This window comes from Apaloderma vittatum, unplaced genomic scaffold, assembly GCF_000703405.1.
Source record: "Apaloderma vittatum isolate BGI_N311 unplaced genomic scaffold, ASM70340v1 scaffold43682, whole genome shotgun sequence".
Classification (NCBI taxonomy): Eukaryota; Metazoa; Chordata; class Aves; order Trogoniformes; family Trogonidae; genus Apaloderma; species Apaloderma vittatum.
The window spans coordinates 36,541-53,181 of NW_009702797.1; the positions used below are offsets into that span (position 1 = coordinate 36,541).

At 39.2% G+C, this 16,641-nt stretch overlaps 1 protein-coding gene across 1 annotated transcript in view; it reads right to left on the reverse strand.

Annotated features, from left to right (window-relative positions):
- LOC104270092 (microtubule-associated serine/threonine-protein kinase 2-like) overlaps positions 1–10,007 on the reverse strand; it is a gene marked incomplete at its 5' end in the record, with an annotated part of 35,524 nt that extends 25,517 nt beyond the window's left edge. Inside the window, 6 exons of the mRNA XM_009864347.1 lie at positions 594–655; positions 2,047–2,088; positions 2,231–2,363; positions 2,845–2,946; positions 8,251–8,460; positions 9,932–10,007. Of these exons, the coding sequence (XP_009862649.1) occupies positions 594–655; positions 2,047–2,088; positions 2,231–2,363; positions 2,845–2,946; positions 8,251–8,460; positions 9,932–10,007 (625 nt within the window). The remainder of the gene's footprint in view (positions 1–593; positions 656–2,046; positions 2,089–2,230; positions 2,364–2,844; positions 2,947–8,250; positions 8,461–9,931) is intronic.
- Positions 10,008–16,641: the final 6,634 nt, after the last annotated feature.

A 16,641-nucleotide genomic window follows, 5' to 3' on the forward strand; every position in this document is an offset into this window, starting at 1 on the left:
CATTCTACACATTTTTTTTGTCCTTTTCTTCTTTAAGCAGCATTCATCCAAACTCAATCCATTTCTAAACTGAGGTCCTCAGCTTTGGGATAATCTTTCTATCCCTAGGAACCCTACAGATGCCCTACACAATTACTAGCACAATCAGTGGACTGTAAGATTCAAGCCTTTCCCCAACATTACATTTTAAAAATATCAATAAACTAAACAACTAAGGACTTTTGAAACCTAGTGAGTTATATAATTATTTTTTTTCCAACAGTCCACTACTAAAGCCAACTCTCTCCAATACCCATCACAATTTACAAATGTAGATATAAAGAATTTCTCCAGATGATTTTTGTTTGCAACTCCAAAAAAATAAAATCAACAGAACTTAATGATAATGCTTCTCTGTAACGTTTAAGCGTTTTACCACCACAGCAAAGAGATTTCCAGGTTTGTATGAGTCTAGTTCTAACATGTGCTTTTAAATGCCAGCACTTTTTTTTTTTAATTAAAATTACTCTGCATCATAATTAATCCTTCACTGTAGACTACTTCTTTCCAAAGAAAAAAACACGCCAGACAGAGTGAGTGTATCACTGCGTTACCTCGACTGAATCATCTGTCTCAGGAGTGTCTGGGCTGTCATAGCTATTCAGCTGGGCCATTTCTGAGAAGAAAGAGGAAAGATTACTCCTAATGATCTCAATCAAACACCATTCTCTTTGTTTATACAAGACAAACAGAATTTCAAGAGGTGCTTGTAGATGACAAAGGACAGTTTTCCCCTCTGTAAAAACTCACCTCAATTATACAGGGATAACCTTTAACACCTTTTAAGTTGTAGGCAGTAGTTTATATAAATATGAATATAATTAATTGTTCTAATTTCAGCCTGACTTATTCTAGGTGATTTCTATAATAAGTAAAAGCAATAAAAGTAAGTTTGGGGAAACTACTAGCTAGTTAATATTAAAACCTATTCCTTATACATACGTCTGCATATATCCTGGTGGCACCTCTGTACTCCAAAAAAGAAAAATCTCTCTCCATGGGATGGGTCTGATTCGGCAAAACGCTGAGCAGTGTCAAGCTGAGAAAGTCAGTTAGTTTAGGCTACTCAGCTGCCTTAGCAGGTGCTACAAACTCTGCAAAACCAAACCCCACATTAACTACTAGTCTCTGAACAGACACCATTGACATTTCTGGGTGCCTTCCTTACAGAAAGGAAATAAGTCACCTTGACATCTCCACATATTTCTAAGGAAAATTTGACTTTAGTAAGGGGAATTAGTGATGGAAAGGTTCTCTCCCATGACAGGGATCAAAGGAAATTTCCCTTTAATGTCAGATTTCAACAAATGCTATTAAATTGCATTTAGCAATCTTTGTAGAAATTTTCCCGAAGAGCTCTTCACTTGGAAGTCAACCTGTCACTGTCATTCCAGTAAACACTGTAAGAGTTGAACTAGTCCTATCCAGACTACTAATTTATGCTAAAATTATGCTCTCCTGAGAAAACAAAAAGTACAGTTCAATCGCTGAAATATTCTCCAGTCTCTGCCACACTTTCTATTGTTGCTGAGCAAGCCCTGCATGCTCATAAAACTTGTCATAGCAGAAGAGATTCAGCTAGCAAAGAGCCAGGCAGAAATATTAACTCACAAATTCCAAAGTTAGGACGTTCTGGCCCTCTGGATGTTTACAGCACATTGAATTTACCATATGCAATTCTGGTACTTGGCAGAAAAGCTGTTGCTGTCTTCTCAAGCATTACTCTCTTTGCTCTCACTGCTATGTAAGATGTAAAAATACAATCTCATCTTCACCTAAAAATTCATGCTGGTCCTGGCTTTTCATGGAAAATCACAACAAATGCATTTTTCCCACGAAGGATAACAAAGAGGGATGACAGAATACTTTCCAACCAGGCCACCAGCAGGCAAGGCAGATCAAATGGGTAAATTTACTTTTACTGTCCAACAGCACAGACAAAATGGTTAAATCATAAAGCTTTTCCTAACGTTGTAAGAACTGTCACTGTTGATGTGCGATCCTTGCCCCAGCAACACTCCTTTGAGACATGGGGCTGGAAAGGACAGTCTAGAATCTGACAGCAAACAGGAAAATAAGGAAAAATGGCCTGGAAATCAAAGTAATAAAATAAAAGCCTCCTTCAGCTACATAGTGACCAGATCTGGTTATCCTTTCAGCAGTTTGGAGAGTACAAAACAAGAGTTCTTACCCTCCAGGGGATCCCTGGTGAGTCCCAGCTGGCTGATAATATAACGAGGAATGTCACATTTAATTCCTTGCCCTTCCTTGGCATGGCCTTCTGCAGCTTCTAACAAATGGTAGAACTCTTCAGGATCAAACTCCTACAGCAAGGCGGTGAGAGAGGAGAGGGAAATGATACAGCTTTACAGTTATGAAATGTTTCTCCCCCATGTCGGGGATTCCTCAGAAACATTCAAAGTTTATATCATGGAGGGGAATTTCTTCCTTAGTGACAGTTCTTTCTTAGCATGGCCCTCTCACCACCGTACGCACACCATACTTTTGCAAACTCTTCACTGTAGCTACTAACAACACAAGGAAAATCAGGTGGCACCAAGCAGGATGACCAGAAGTCATCAGTTACACCTGGCCTCTCAGCCATAAACCAACAGTCCACCGGAAAGATACTTCTATATTAATGCAAAAGACAGTACCTTCTCTTTTAAAAACACCGATTTATTTTTCACCAACATTGTAATGAGGATTAAAAGCTTTCTCTTGAAGGCTTTGTGCTCCTTATCTCCTCAAACACACACCAGGCTCCTTAGATCATACACATGTCCTCCTGAGGACCAAACTTACCAGGCACTCGAGCAGCCGAGCTGGCCGTGCAATGATAATCATCAACTTCTTCACAAGTTGGGTAACGAAGGCAACCTCAGAGCTCTCGGATCGCTCGTGGGCCTGTGGAGAGCAGAACATCACACTATGGTCCTTGTGAAGTCTTTGGTTTTGGTGAAGGCAGAGCAATCACCAGCTCAGTAACCATAACTCGGCAGCAAAAGCGTGAGTGAGCCGGAGCCCGCAGTGATCTCGGCTCATTCAAGGATGCCAAGTTACATACAGCTTTTCCATTACAACTGACTCCTTTTATCATGCAAGAGATATTTCAAAGGCTCTATTTGCATTACATCAACTATCAATTATATTAGACACTACATGTTTTTATTTTATTTTTAAAAATGAAAAGAGGAATACTGATTTTTTCAATTTTGCCTCCACACAGTACTGAATTCTAGATAATTACTAACAGCAACACATACTTCTAGGCTTTACTTTCAGCTAGAATTTGAACTACGACTGTTCAGCACCAAGAAAACCTCAATTTTATTTAATTTTACAAATGCCGCTGAATAACTACAACAGTGATCATATGCTGCATAAGATCAAGCAGAGAAGCAAAACAAAGTGCACATAGATAACTCAAAGAATTGCTAATTATTATTAACCCACAGAATTTCTTCCTGTCATTTCACCAGATTTCAGTACAAATTCAAGGTTCAATTTCAAGGTGGGCAGGGACAGATGAGGGGGTGTCTTTTTATAACAAAAAGGACACTAAAGCAGTAATTAGGAAACAACCAATCAAACAAACTCCAAATTTGAACAATCCCCCCAAATAGCTCTCCTTCTACTGAAACACACAATGGTTACATTATGAGTCCTAAGGCACGGAGAAAATACTGTATCACTGCAAGGTGATAAAAAGATGGTTCCAATGACATGTAAAAACACGGCAACAAAGTACAGCTATTTCTTTCCCAAGGTCTAAAATTAAGGCTTTAGCACAGCCACGACCATAAAGTCCAGAACTTAACCGATGAGCTTATGCTGGCAATGAGCTAGAAACATAATTCCATTATAGGAATGATATTTCATCAGCAAGGCTGCAAGCAGCAATAAACTAAAAGATTTGTTTAACGCTGTTCACTAGCATCCTCTAAGAAAAAGACATATATAGGTAAGAAGCCAAGCGCCACTGGTGATCACCTAAAAGAACAATAAAAACACAGGAAAGCAGAAATTCAGAGCTAGAAACATACAGGCAGCATTTCAAATAACATATCCCTGATATTTTGTTACTGAGCAAAATATTAAAAAGTTCATTATTTCTCATTTTGACATAGGTTAGAATAAGAGATGCTGATTGTCTCCTTCAGCACTGATAAGCTAGGGCAAGAATTTTAACCTTGAAGAAAATCATGCACCTGCTATTTCACTATCTAGAAACAATATCAAAGATGCTTCCTGGCTATCAAGGCTAAAAAGAAGATTATTTTGAAAGCATTGAAATGAGTTATGACTTCTATCTAACTTAAAGGTATCTTCTAGTTATAAAGTAGAAAATAATCAAAATGAAGACGATTAGTATTCACTCTGTGTCCCCTAATGCATTACGCAAGCTTGTAAGTTAAAATATGAATTCTAGAAAGAAATTAATGCTTTTATATTTGAAAAGCCATTCCAGATCACCAGGGGTTAGCTGTGCTGAAATGAATACATAAAACATCAACAACTTTGTATATTTGAAATACAAGCCATGCAATTGGAAAGTCCTTCCCCCCCATAAGTCACATTATTTGAAAAATATAATATATAATTCATCATTTTGCACACATTTATACTGTTAAAGCCAACTTAATTCTTTTAAATCAAGCCTTTCTCATCTCCTTTCCTCATCTATGGCAGTTTAGGCAAAATAATTTATAAGCACAACTAATTTAATCAGGTGTTTGTTCTGAAAAGAAAAAGCTAGACCACGATTGCCAAATGATAAATGCGAAAGGGAAAAATCAAAAATCAAAATAAAAATAAATCAAACAACTTGTAACAGCCACTCAGCCATCATCTCTGCACAGCGCTGCTCTTCCAAGATCCTCAGGAAAACTGCCTCTTCTTGTTGCCCTCCGGCGCAGGACAGCCCGGACATCCCTCCCGACGTCTTGTTCACGACCTCGGGACACGAGGACGGTGCCTGGGAAGCCGGGACTTCTATCGCCCAGCACTGCCGCCCGCTTCCATGCCCCTTGGTACGAGGCGTGCCACCTAATTAGCAGTTCCCAACGAGGAGCGGCTCGTCTGAAGGTTGCTGGTGGCATTTCAGGGTTTCCCTCCCCTTCCCCGGCCTCCCTGGGGGAGGAGGGAGAAGCTGCAGGGCTGTGGGTCGGGGCTGATGCCGTTCCTGCACACACTGCCAGGGACACGTGTACGGGTAATTTACAACCCGATTCCCTCAGCTGAAAGACCCATCCGTCACTAACTGCAGCCACTGGGGCGTGAAATTAAAATCACTGTCCTCCCCTGGGGTTCAGCGGGAGCAATAACTGGGATATGCAAGTCACAACGCGGTAATTGAGCTAATATACTGATGGAAACCAAAACAATAGACCTGCAATGCCAAGAGCCAATAAATTTACGCTCGGGCTCGCACGAAGAAAGCAATCCCAACCCGAACATCCATCTGCCAACGGGCGGCAGCCGGCACCGCAGCACAAGACCAGCACCCTCCCGTTGCTTTGGCTCCACGCACAGAAACACCCGCAAGCCTTCGCTTTCCTCACCCATTGGCTACGGCCACGCAAAGGCCACTCAACTTCTTTGAGGGAGTTTTACCTTGCCCATCTGGCCAGCTGATAACTGGCCACAGCCTTTTTGTTCTACAGTAACCTGAGGTCCTGTCCAGTCGTCTAAGCCCACCCCATGGTAACAGATAAAGAACAGAATGTCAGATATTCTTTTAAGTGCTTTATCTTGTTTTTCAATATTTTTACTTTGTGTGAAGTGTAACATTCAAGTTCAAGTTTTCCAAAATAAATAAAAATATTTCAAATTCATCTTTACTTCAGGTTAATTTCAACAATGCAATAGGCAATAGTTTTTTTCTGGCTAAAAGACAATACTTCATGCTCCAAACAAGGGCAAAGATCCCACTTGCCATAACTAACGAGATTTGCTGGCATTTTATTACAAAAGCCAGGATCTAAAACTTTTAAAAGTTTTCTGGTTTGGTATATTTAAAGAGCTCATTATTTACATACCCAGTTACTGTTTTACAGATACATTTTTACAGTATAAAGCAGACTCAAACTGCAACTTCTTAAATCAAGTTTCCTTTCTATGGCTTGAAAGGCCGTGCAAGTTTAGTTTGTTACATGTCAGAATCAACACCTTAAAAAAGAATTTCAAGAGAATTGATTCTTTCACAGTGAAACTGTATGAAAACCTGTGGCTACTCCTGCCATTCACTGACCTCCTTATACACCAGTAAACTCCCAGTCTTTCTATAGCACATAAAAATACACCATAAAGCTATGTACCCCAAACCACACAACTTCCCAGGTGGAAGACCTTTCTGATGAGCTTCGCGTTAGAATTATTTAGATATAGGGTGTAATTCTGCATGACACCTTACAAGCTAAACAAAGGTAAAGACCCTGCCCTCAAATTTGGAATAAATTAAACTTGACTCCAAAATTCTTGTGTTTCAGTTCAGTCCTCCAAAAGAAATACTATCACCAATTTCCATATATTTAGATCGAATGTCCCAATTATTTCCCTCTGGAATGTAGTCTGAAGGGCAAAGCAGAGACTGGCGAGCAGGAGAAAACAAGTAGCTTGCAAATATTAAAATATAAAAGAAAAGCCAAGGATCTGTGATAGAAAAAAACAAATAAGGAAGATAGGCAATGAAGTCTTTGGTGTTCCTCTGTCTTTAATTTCTTTATCCTCTTTCTTTCCAGCCCGTTCTGACTCCCTCTAAGCCTGCCCTGTAATCATCTCTATCCCACCTTTTTGCCATACTTTTCCTGAGATCCTGACTGACCTCTTCAAGCCAGAAGACAGGCCTGAAAATTCAGACTGGAAGTGCCCAGACCCCATTTATCGCTCCCTTTAATTCCTCCTGGTATGAGAAATCACACACACAGAGGGAAGTTTGGCAGCGGCAGAATTCCAAGCTCCAAGTACCTGCTACCAGAAGCAGTAAAACGCACTGTGGTCTCACACATTCTCTTTCAAAGACTTTGAATACTGAACAATTTCTTTGAATATACGCACTTTCTCCAGCCCTGGATGGTGGTATCAACGGTCAGACTCCTGCACGGCATCCAGAGAACTCCACGTTTACCAGAAAACACATTTTTTACTATTAAATGCACGCACAGTGGTTACACATATCCCATAGGCAGACAATGTACAGGCCTTTGAAAGACAGTCTCTGCCTCTCTTGATCTGTCAGAATTATATTCCCCATCCAGGCAGAACCTCACACAAACAAACATGAGTCATTTCTCTCCCATGCATAGCAAATATCAGGGATATTACAGCTGTGTGCTTGCATAAATGGGGTAGCCAGAGATTTTAACTGACAGTTTCCACAAAGCTTTTTAATACAATATTTGTATATTAATATAGTATTTTTAATTTATCTGCCATTTTCTAATGTCAGGTGTTCTGTTTCTAGGCATCTCCATGATATTTGTTATCTGAGACTGCTATCTTTGTAAATCCTATGTTTTCAGCTTGCTATCTCCCTAAATCGAAGCAGAGGATTAGGAAGATATTCCCAAATGGAGGTCTGGGCCCAGCAATTGGTAATAGCACTGACTCTTCACCACAGCTACAGTATAAATTTTAAGAAATTTTTTTAAAAAATTTAATATTATTTTCATCTTACAGGAAAAGAGTGATTTTTAATGAGCAGCTGAAGCATATTGAGCATGAATTAAAATTGTGCCCCCTTGTGTATTTTCATATGCTTTGAACACCACTAAACACACTGAAGAACCAAAAAACCCACAACTGGATTAAGTTCAGCTCAAGAAAATCTTTTATGAAAAATTCATAGCAACACTACAAACTGTGGCGTTTTCACTGCTTGAAGGCACTATTGTAATAAATAAGTCATTCAGAGTCTTGAAGTACATGAAAGAAAAGTTCAGTAATTCCCTTCATCTGGGTGAACCCAATTTTCATAAATAGTGAAGACCCCCTCTGACTTACTCATTTGCCCATTGAACTTTTGTACAAAGGAAGTCCACAGGTGAAGTGATTTGCTCAAATTCAACAGCCCACTGAAACAACTTGGATCTCCTGACACCTCCACCCCCTGCCCTTCCCCTGCAATCGTCTCTCCTAAAATCAAAGCTCTGGCTTATTGTTTAAATTTTCAGTCAAAATAAGATATTCTATTTTCCAGAGAGCACTTACATCCTGGAGAAGTTTCTCCAAGTTTTCCTGCAGCTCATAAAAGTACCGAGAAGTAATAAGACCTTCACGTGATTTATCTAGGCAATCTCTGGCCAGTTCAATCACTTGATGATGAATGAAACTTAGGACCCCATCTGCTAATTGCAGCACGTTCTCTGGAGCATTAGAGGCAATAAACTCAGCCAGTCGTTCTTCCATCTGCGCCGTGGCCTAAGAATATAGAATAAAGAGAAATTATTCTTAAATTTTACTATCCCTGTACTTAAACATAGTCTGCTAAAGTAACGCATACTTAGTTCCAAAATGCATGAGGCTTAGAAAATGTTCCAAAATGCAAGAGCATTTTGCTGAGAATAAAAATAGCATAGCATGGGCAAAAGTTAGGTTCACATGAGCAAACAACAAAAATTAATCTGAACACGCTTTCTGAAAATGCAAATGACCACAAAAATATCCTGGTCCTGAGGCTGTATTCCTCCCTGGGTCTCCAAAGTAAGGACGTAAGATACGAGGCAATTTTCAAAACTTTTCGGCTAGACCACGGAACTTGAAAACCACTGCCCCAGGCAGCAGACACACGGCGGCGTTTCTGTTGCCATGAGCACCAACTGCCTGTCTCCATAGAAACGTCTACTGGCGGAACAGGAAGGAAGGGCCATAACGATCTTATAGAATCATAGAATCCTAGAACGGCCTAGGCTGGAACGGACCTTAGAGATCATCTAGTCCAACCTCCCTGTCATGGGCAGGGACACCACCTCTCGACTAGACCAGGCAACACATGGGGACCAAGCGGGAATCGAACCCGCAACCTCGGTACTGGTCGTTGTTGTCAGCATCACGCTCAAAACACTGCGCTAACATTTCAGTGAAATGTTAACTTTCAAAGCTTGATTCCACAGATTTCAATATTCATATTTAAAAAACCAAACCAAACAAACCCGCCCTTATTTTCATGGCAGACCGCTTCAGCGTATTTCAGTGCAACTGAATTCAGATTGACTTTTCTAAAAACCCAACTCTAGCTTCATTGCTTCTCTGGTACCAAAAGCCCCAGTGGCAAACTCGTTTTTTTGCCAAAACCTACAGTATAATCTGGAATGACTCGAAAAGAAAATTTTGCATTTCCAATATGCAAATGGAAAGGCTACCAAACCCAAGGAAGTCTGGATCAGTATAAAGCAAATTTAACGCAGTTATACAGGGGAGAGAGAATATTATACAACATATTTTGAAATTTCTCTTAAATAGGTTTTTTAAGTACAAAGTTTTTTAAGTTCTTTAAGCAAAACATCCCTCTTTCATCCTCGATCTGATTTAAAGAAGAAGACATGGATTAGTTAAAAATATAAGGAGACACTGGCCTCATAAACAACATAAACTGACTGGGAAGTCAGAGCATGGCCTTTCTCCTCACTTCTGCAAGCATTTGATATGCCAATAAAAGATATGAGAAATCTAGTAAATATGACATACATGCACTACTACACAAAGTTTTTCTATTTCTTCTACTGAAGAATTAACATGTGAAGCAGAGAGGGCAGCTTCAAACTCTCAGCAAACTATACTGCTTGGAAATCAGAGGTAAGAGCTGGGCTTCTTCTCTGCTGAGCACAGCAAATTAACTCTGAGCTTGGTCACAAGTTCATTGAATGCATTATTCAAAGAAGTGATTCCTTACCTTCGGAAACCTTTCTTTGTACACATGATTCATCATTATTATTTCACTGTCAAAGGAAATTGGGGAGCGACCCGGGCTAGAGGAAAAAAAGAAAGTATGTTATCATTTGCAGGTATCACATCAAAAGTCTCCAAAACCCAGTGCTGGTCACCACACTGCCACCACTTTGACTTCACTTCAGTAACGGGCAGATGTTGAACTGAGAGAAAATCCTAGCAAGCAACGGCAGTCTATAGCCCTCACAATTAAGCCATCTGAGAACTGCTAACATTCCTGTCTCCACATGAACTCAGGCAGAATTCCACCTATTTTCAGCAAATGCAAGCCCTAACATAAAAACATGTAGAAGAATTAGTGCATTTGTTGCAGGTATCTCTGTTATTTCATGGCAGCGGCAGCAGCCCTGCCCAGGAAGAAATCAGTGTTACCTCTGGAGTCCCTAGTGTCAGAAGGGAACAGAGTAAAAGGAATCGAGGAACTTGAGGTGACTTGCTTGCCTTTGTCTGAAGAACACCACACTACAGGAGGCATGCATGAGCAGCGTTACTCAGCTAAATCTTACATATAAATACCACAAGTAGTAGGAAGAGAATACTTTTATGAAAACTCCACTCCCTTGAGGCACATTACGCCACGGATGCATATGCATGTCTGCATAGGTTAGCAAGAGACCCCAAGGCACACCAAAAACCAGGATGCTAAATCTTGACAAGCTGCATTTATATGACTGTTTGGGTATTTTTATTTTTTTTTTAAAGAAGAGTTGCATCTCATTTCATCACATCTGCTGGTATGCAATGCTCTGACTCATTCTGCCACTGAGGACAGCCAGAGTGAGGTAATGCAGATAAGCCCAGGCTGCAGGATCGCCTACAGCGTCTCATTTCCCTGGTTACCTTGTTTTAATGCTTAAGACAAGCAAGGGCTTCAATTATTTGGCATCTTACGTGATGCATTGTCATTATAATTTTAAGAGTACTACATATTGCTAAAAATATTTTCTCTATACAAAAAATTCCATTTTATCTTGAATGAGTTCAAACATTTTAAACTTTCTGGTGAAGGATGAAATGAATCTCTCTAAATGGAATAAACACATTTTAATCTCAAAATGCATTACAATTACTACCTTGCTGCTAACCTATTTAAAGGGAAAAACAACCTTTTGGGAACATATATTTACAATACAAAGAAAATTTAACTCACTGGCTCATGGAATATAACAATATCAATCTCTTTTCTTGCCTGGTGCTGGAATTCCATGAATTACACTGTGTCTTGATTTTATTAAGATTTATCCCTCGGCTTGAGAAAATGCATTTCAGATTAAATCTCTCACAGAGTCCTTATATTAATGGAGAAAAACTGATTTGGATGTTTCGGATACCAAGTAAAACCACATTTTCATCAACTTTGTTTGAAGAAAAATACCCCTTAGCTTGGTAGACAGCTACTTTTAATTAGGGAAAATTTTCTTCAGAAAGAAACTTACATTTATACTTGTATGTAATGCAAGGCATAATAAAAATAAGGGCAAAATATTTAAATTTCAGACTTAGAAACAAACTTCTCCACTCATCTAACATGCTATCTTTATCCTTTTTTCTCTACAACCAAACTGACACTAACATGACACTTGTTTACCAGCAGTTCACATAGAGCTGAAGAATTTGGGGAACACAGTTACTAAAGAATTTATTTTTCTATAATGTATTATTTCTCTGTGTGATTTAAGTGAGGAATAAACTACAAGAACATAGAAGCCCTTTGATACTAACGGCAGAAATATGGAGACACATACATACTTCATTTCAACATTAAAGTAGTCCTACTAAAATTTGTGCATGCTTAAATATTTGCTGTACAAATGGGCTACAGTAAAACATGAGGGGCTTCTGCCTTTTGCTTTCAAGGCACTTTATTCATATGGATACAGGAAATTAAAAGCTACACAGAAATCCTTCTACTGGACCTGCCCGGACAGCAGATGTAGCACTTCCTGAAGGACAGCCACAATGATACGGAACTTTATTGGGTTAGCTTTGGGGTTTTTTTATTATTTTGAAACAAAGACATTTCTCTGCACAGTTGTTTACTGATTGGCAAGAAAGAAAACATTTGTAATCCCTTAGGTTCCTTGGGTGTTGGCAGTTTTGTATCTCATCTCTGGAAGCTGATCAATGCCACTTTTTGCCACGGAAAACAACAGAGCACCCAAACAACTCCAAATAAAACCCAAGAGCAAGGTTCAAATTGTCATTCCAAATAAAATTTGTCCAATATAACCAGTCAAATTAAATGTCTAGCTGACTAGAGTGAGACTGAAACATAACATACTGTACCGTAATTTTTTTATGTTCGTTCTTAGCCTGGGAAACTGCAGAGATAATGAGACAGATAACTGACTAACCAAACACTAGCTGCTGGTTACTTAACAGCACCTTTGAGACACAACCAGGTGAGAAAGCAAGCAGGACTGGGCAGATAAATGAATACCATCAAGGGAGAATGGAAGGAAATTTAGAAAAATGGAAAAAAAGAGTTTATTACATTTTATTTTCAAACACAAAAGCTTCACACATCTACCTAGCATCAAAAATTTCACATACAGAACTAACCAGTCTAACATTTCAAGCCTCACAAAGGAACAGATTATTTTCTGTAAAACAGAGGACAGATACTGTGCACGTGCATAACATTTTAAGACGAAAAGCAGGCTGCTTCTCTTTTCTTGGTGAAGATAGGTAGGTCAAGGAAATGATTATTGCCAGCGAGTTTTTCATTTCAGCAGGGCAGGCATTAGAAGAATAACATCTGTCCCCTTAAGCTTAACAGCAGAATGAAAAACTACTCTCTCTTTTCCACTTCCTCACCCTCCCTCCACGTTATGAAGCGATGTGGTGGTGGACTGCCAGTGACATCTATCTCCTGCAAAGCCTTCCAGCCTTCAGCTTGTCAAAACTCTTCATTTGATGCTAGAAAGTGAAAATAGCTTATAAACAGCTATTTCAAGGAGTAGCATTTATACTAATAAATTAAACCTTACAAATCCTAGTTTAACTGTGACTAAATAAAACCGGGATGTTTATGGATACCTAATTTATCCTTCACTGTGACAGATGTATATATTAGGAAAAAGCTGAGAACCTGAAAGCACTGTGCTTCCTTCTTCTTTTACCATGATCATAAAAAGTTTAATTATGATTTTTTTACAGCATGTTACAAAAGTCAGTGTGCATATGAAAATTAAAACCATAGGCCTTAATTTTCTGTCATTTCCAGACAGAGAAGATACGAATTTTACTAGAGAGCTAAAGTTGTATGAAGTAGAAATTAACTGAATTAGAGATTAACTGAATTAATTAAACAAATCAAGAAATTTAAAACAAATCTCTTTGAAGAACTTTTTAAAATCAAGTTTGCAGAACTCAATGTCTTGAGAGAGAAAACAACATTAGCGACAATGTAGCTAGAATGTATTTTCATATGAAATAGATGCCTTATGCTTCAGAACATAAAACTATTACCCTTCACTGGCAAATCAGGGGCTGCGTGAAACCTCACGCCGCAGGGAGCACCGTCGGCTCTTCCACAGGCTGTGGCAGACGGTGCTTCCTGAAAGCAGCAGCATGAAGTGATGAAACCACCAAGATTACTCAAGTGGTTAAAGCTGATGCTTAAGTGCAGTGAGATGAAAGAGCTCCACAACCTGCAGGATCAGTTTTTAAGACAAAAATGGACTGTGTGGGTCACTGGTGTGGTTTCACATCACATATTCCCTCTTCCCATCTTGGGTATTTTCTTGTCAGAAGCCTTTTATGGCAACTGGAGTTTTCTGGGCGTCGTCTCTGTATATTTTTAATGGCAGGACCTAGCATGTCAAAAGTCAGGCTGGAGATTGCATTTAAAAAGCACTCCCCAGTAGAGATGAAGGAGCATATTTGATTAAGGATGATCTCACCTACTTCAACTGTATAAAAACTCACTGCTACAATCTTCAATCCTTTTTCCCTAGACAACATTATCCTGAAATATGAAAAGAGATCAAGAAAAATACCAGATTGGTGGGCTGAGCGACTGCACAACGCAGTTACTGAAGAAGTCGTTATTAGTTAACTCCACTTTTATCTCTGACATTCTCCACACATTCCCACGTTAGCTACTGCTACTGGATGACAAGCAAAAAGCACCAGGAAAAGATGGAGGGCAGCATCTCTCTAACTTAAAAAGAGTAATGATGCCGAGTTTAGTGCAAGAATTCACACTCTCCATGCATTTCACTTCTAGGAGAAAAGATCTTCTTCAGGTAAAGCCCAAGATTGTTCTAAACAAAGTGAACGCAGCCTGGGCATCCCTCTGCTGGTCAGTAACTTGAAGGACTTGAAGGCTGCGTTACAGAAAAAAAGAGAATCATTGAGAGATAATACTTAGGAACTACTTCTGCAGGTAATGAAGAAACACTCTGCTCCTGAAGACACATGGTAAGCACCCAAATGGGGAGCTCATGTGGAAATACAGTCTTTCACTTAGGATGTGAGCACTGGATTCATTGGAAATAGATGAGAGAACAGTCTCCTGGCTTTACCAACCAGTTTTATAAGCACGTCACATATTTGGATTCCAGCATTGGTCTTCTTTCCCCTGCACAGGAAAGCAGCTGGGAACGGATCAGTGCCATTTCTTTGGTGTAGGAATTCGGGGGATTTCAAATAAGGTATGACTAGTTAAGTCATGGGTATCTTCAAGTCATACTGGCAGACGCTACCTCTCATGACTATACACTTTGTTTCATCCAGTTTGATCAGTAAAACTGCTCTATATGAACAGAATATTTGCAGTTAGGTACCAGAAAATGGTAAATTTCTAGTCAAAGAAGTAGATTTTGGCAAAAGTTACACCTAGGCAATACTCTATTTACAAGCATGAAAGGATCATCTCATACTTCTAAAAAATCTTAATTACAGAGATCCTCAAAAACAACAGTTCCAGCATTTGAAAGGACATCTTAAAATACCAGTTCCTCTCTCATAAAAAGCGATGTAAGGCTGCAGCAATAAAGGATGAAAAATTAATACATGTTAACAATCAGTCATAAATATCAGAACATCTTTTAAATTATGAAACTGTGACGGTCAATTAAAGAAAACGTCTGATATGTTTTGTACATCTGCTTTTCATTAAAGCTGATCAAACAAGAACACTAAATGCTCATGAAAATATTACAGTTCTAGGAAACTTCTTAATTTTCAACACATTAACTGCTTAGACTTTATTCTTTCATTTTTAAAGTGAGTAAAAATATCCTCTCACCAAGCAAGCTAACTCTGTCGTATGGGCAAATAAATAAGCAAGCTGTGAATCAGGTCTGGTCTTCATATATTTCAGTACTCGTTTCTTTACAAGGACCTGCTACCCTCTGTCAAAGAGGGTATTTACTCCTGCAAACATTGCTCCAGTTGGTTGAACTGACATATCAATTTTCCTTTGAGGTGCAAGGGCCAGCATCAATGCTTGGTAGCAGCAAGGATGCTTAGGGACGCACAGTATCACAGCACTAGTAATAATCACAATTAAAACCAAATCAGGTAGAATAAGTTAAAAAAAAATAAATTACTTCATTCTAAGCTTTTGAATACCAATAAGGCTGGACATTATCACACTGAAAAACGGAGGGGTGGGGGGAGAGAGAGAGAGAGAGCGCGAGCGCATTCAAGAGAGGAAGAAGATTAATCACATAGTTGTATGACACACTGAATTAACCTAGTCTCATCACGAATTATAAACTACTATGTGATAACTCTGCTTTTAAATTGGCTCACAGAGGTAAAATTGGCAGCAAGTTGATAACCTGTATTAACAAGGAAGAAAACAAAATTGGGCTCTTCATTTTATCGTTTATATCATTCTTGCATTAGCAAGAGTGTCTTATACTTCATTACGCCAACAGTCACATGTCTGTGTTAGAAAGGACAACAATCAGTTTCGTGATGTGTTGGCTACCTACAATAGCTGCCTTATCTGTACAGAATTAGTGCCGCTACAGTTACACTACTCAGCAATAGTCAGCGTTAAGTGTGGCAGCAAGAAGACTGAAGTAGGACTATTCTTCAAAGAGACTTAGTACGAGTTGCATAATTAGTCTTTTACCACTTGGCAATTTGCGGAGATCACAGGGTAAGTGTGCTACTACTCACAGTACACACCTACTCCTGTAGATTACTGTATAACTACACTTAGCAGATCCATATGCTACACCACGCAGCCTGTACTGAAGTTAGAACACACAAATAATTACAAATAATCATGAAAGATCAGCTCTGCCTTGTCACGATATTCACCATGGATTTTCTTGTTATCTTGGCTTGTTTCACTTCCTTTTATTACAAACCCCAGTCTAGGTGCTGAGCTGGGCACACTGATTCAGTATTGGCAACTGGCAGGGCTTCTGAATACTGTCTTGTAATTTAAGGGTGATACCACCTCTGACATCCTCAGATGAGAAGCAGAAGGGAGACTTCACCTCCATGACCCCTGCTCATACAGATCCTTTTTCTTTCACAAGACGCTGTGTCTAGAGGCACACATCTCTAGACTTTTACTTGAGTCATAGAAACATAAAACAATTCAGGTTGGAAGAGACCCTTGGGATCATCGAGTCCAACCATTGACCCTACACCACAAGTTCACCCCTAAACCATATCACCCAACAC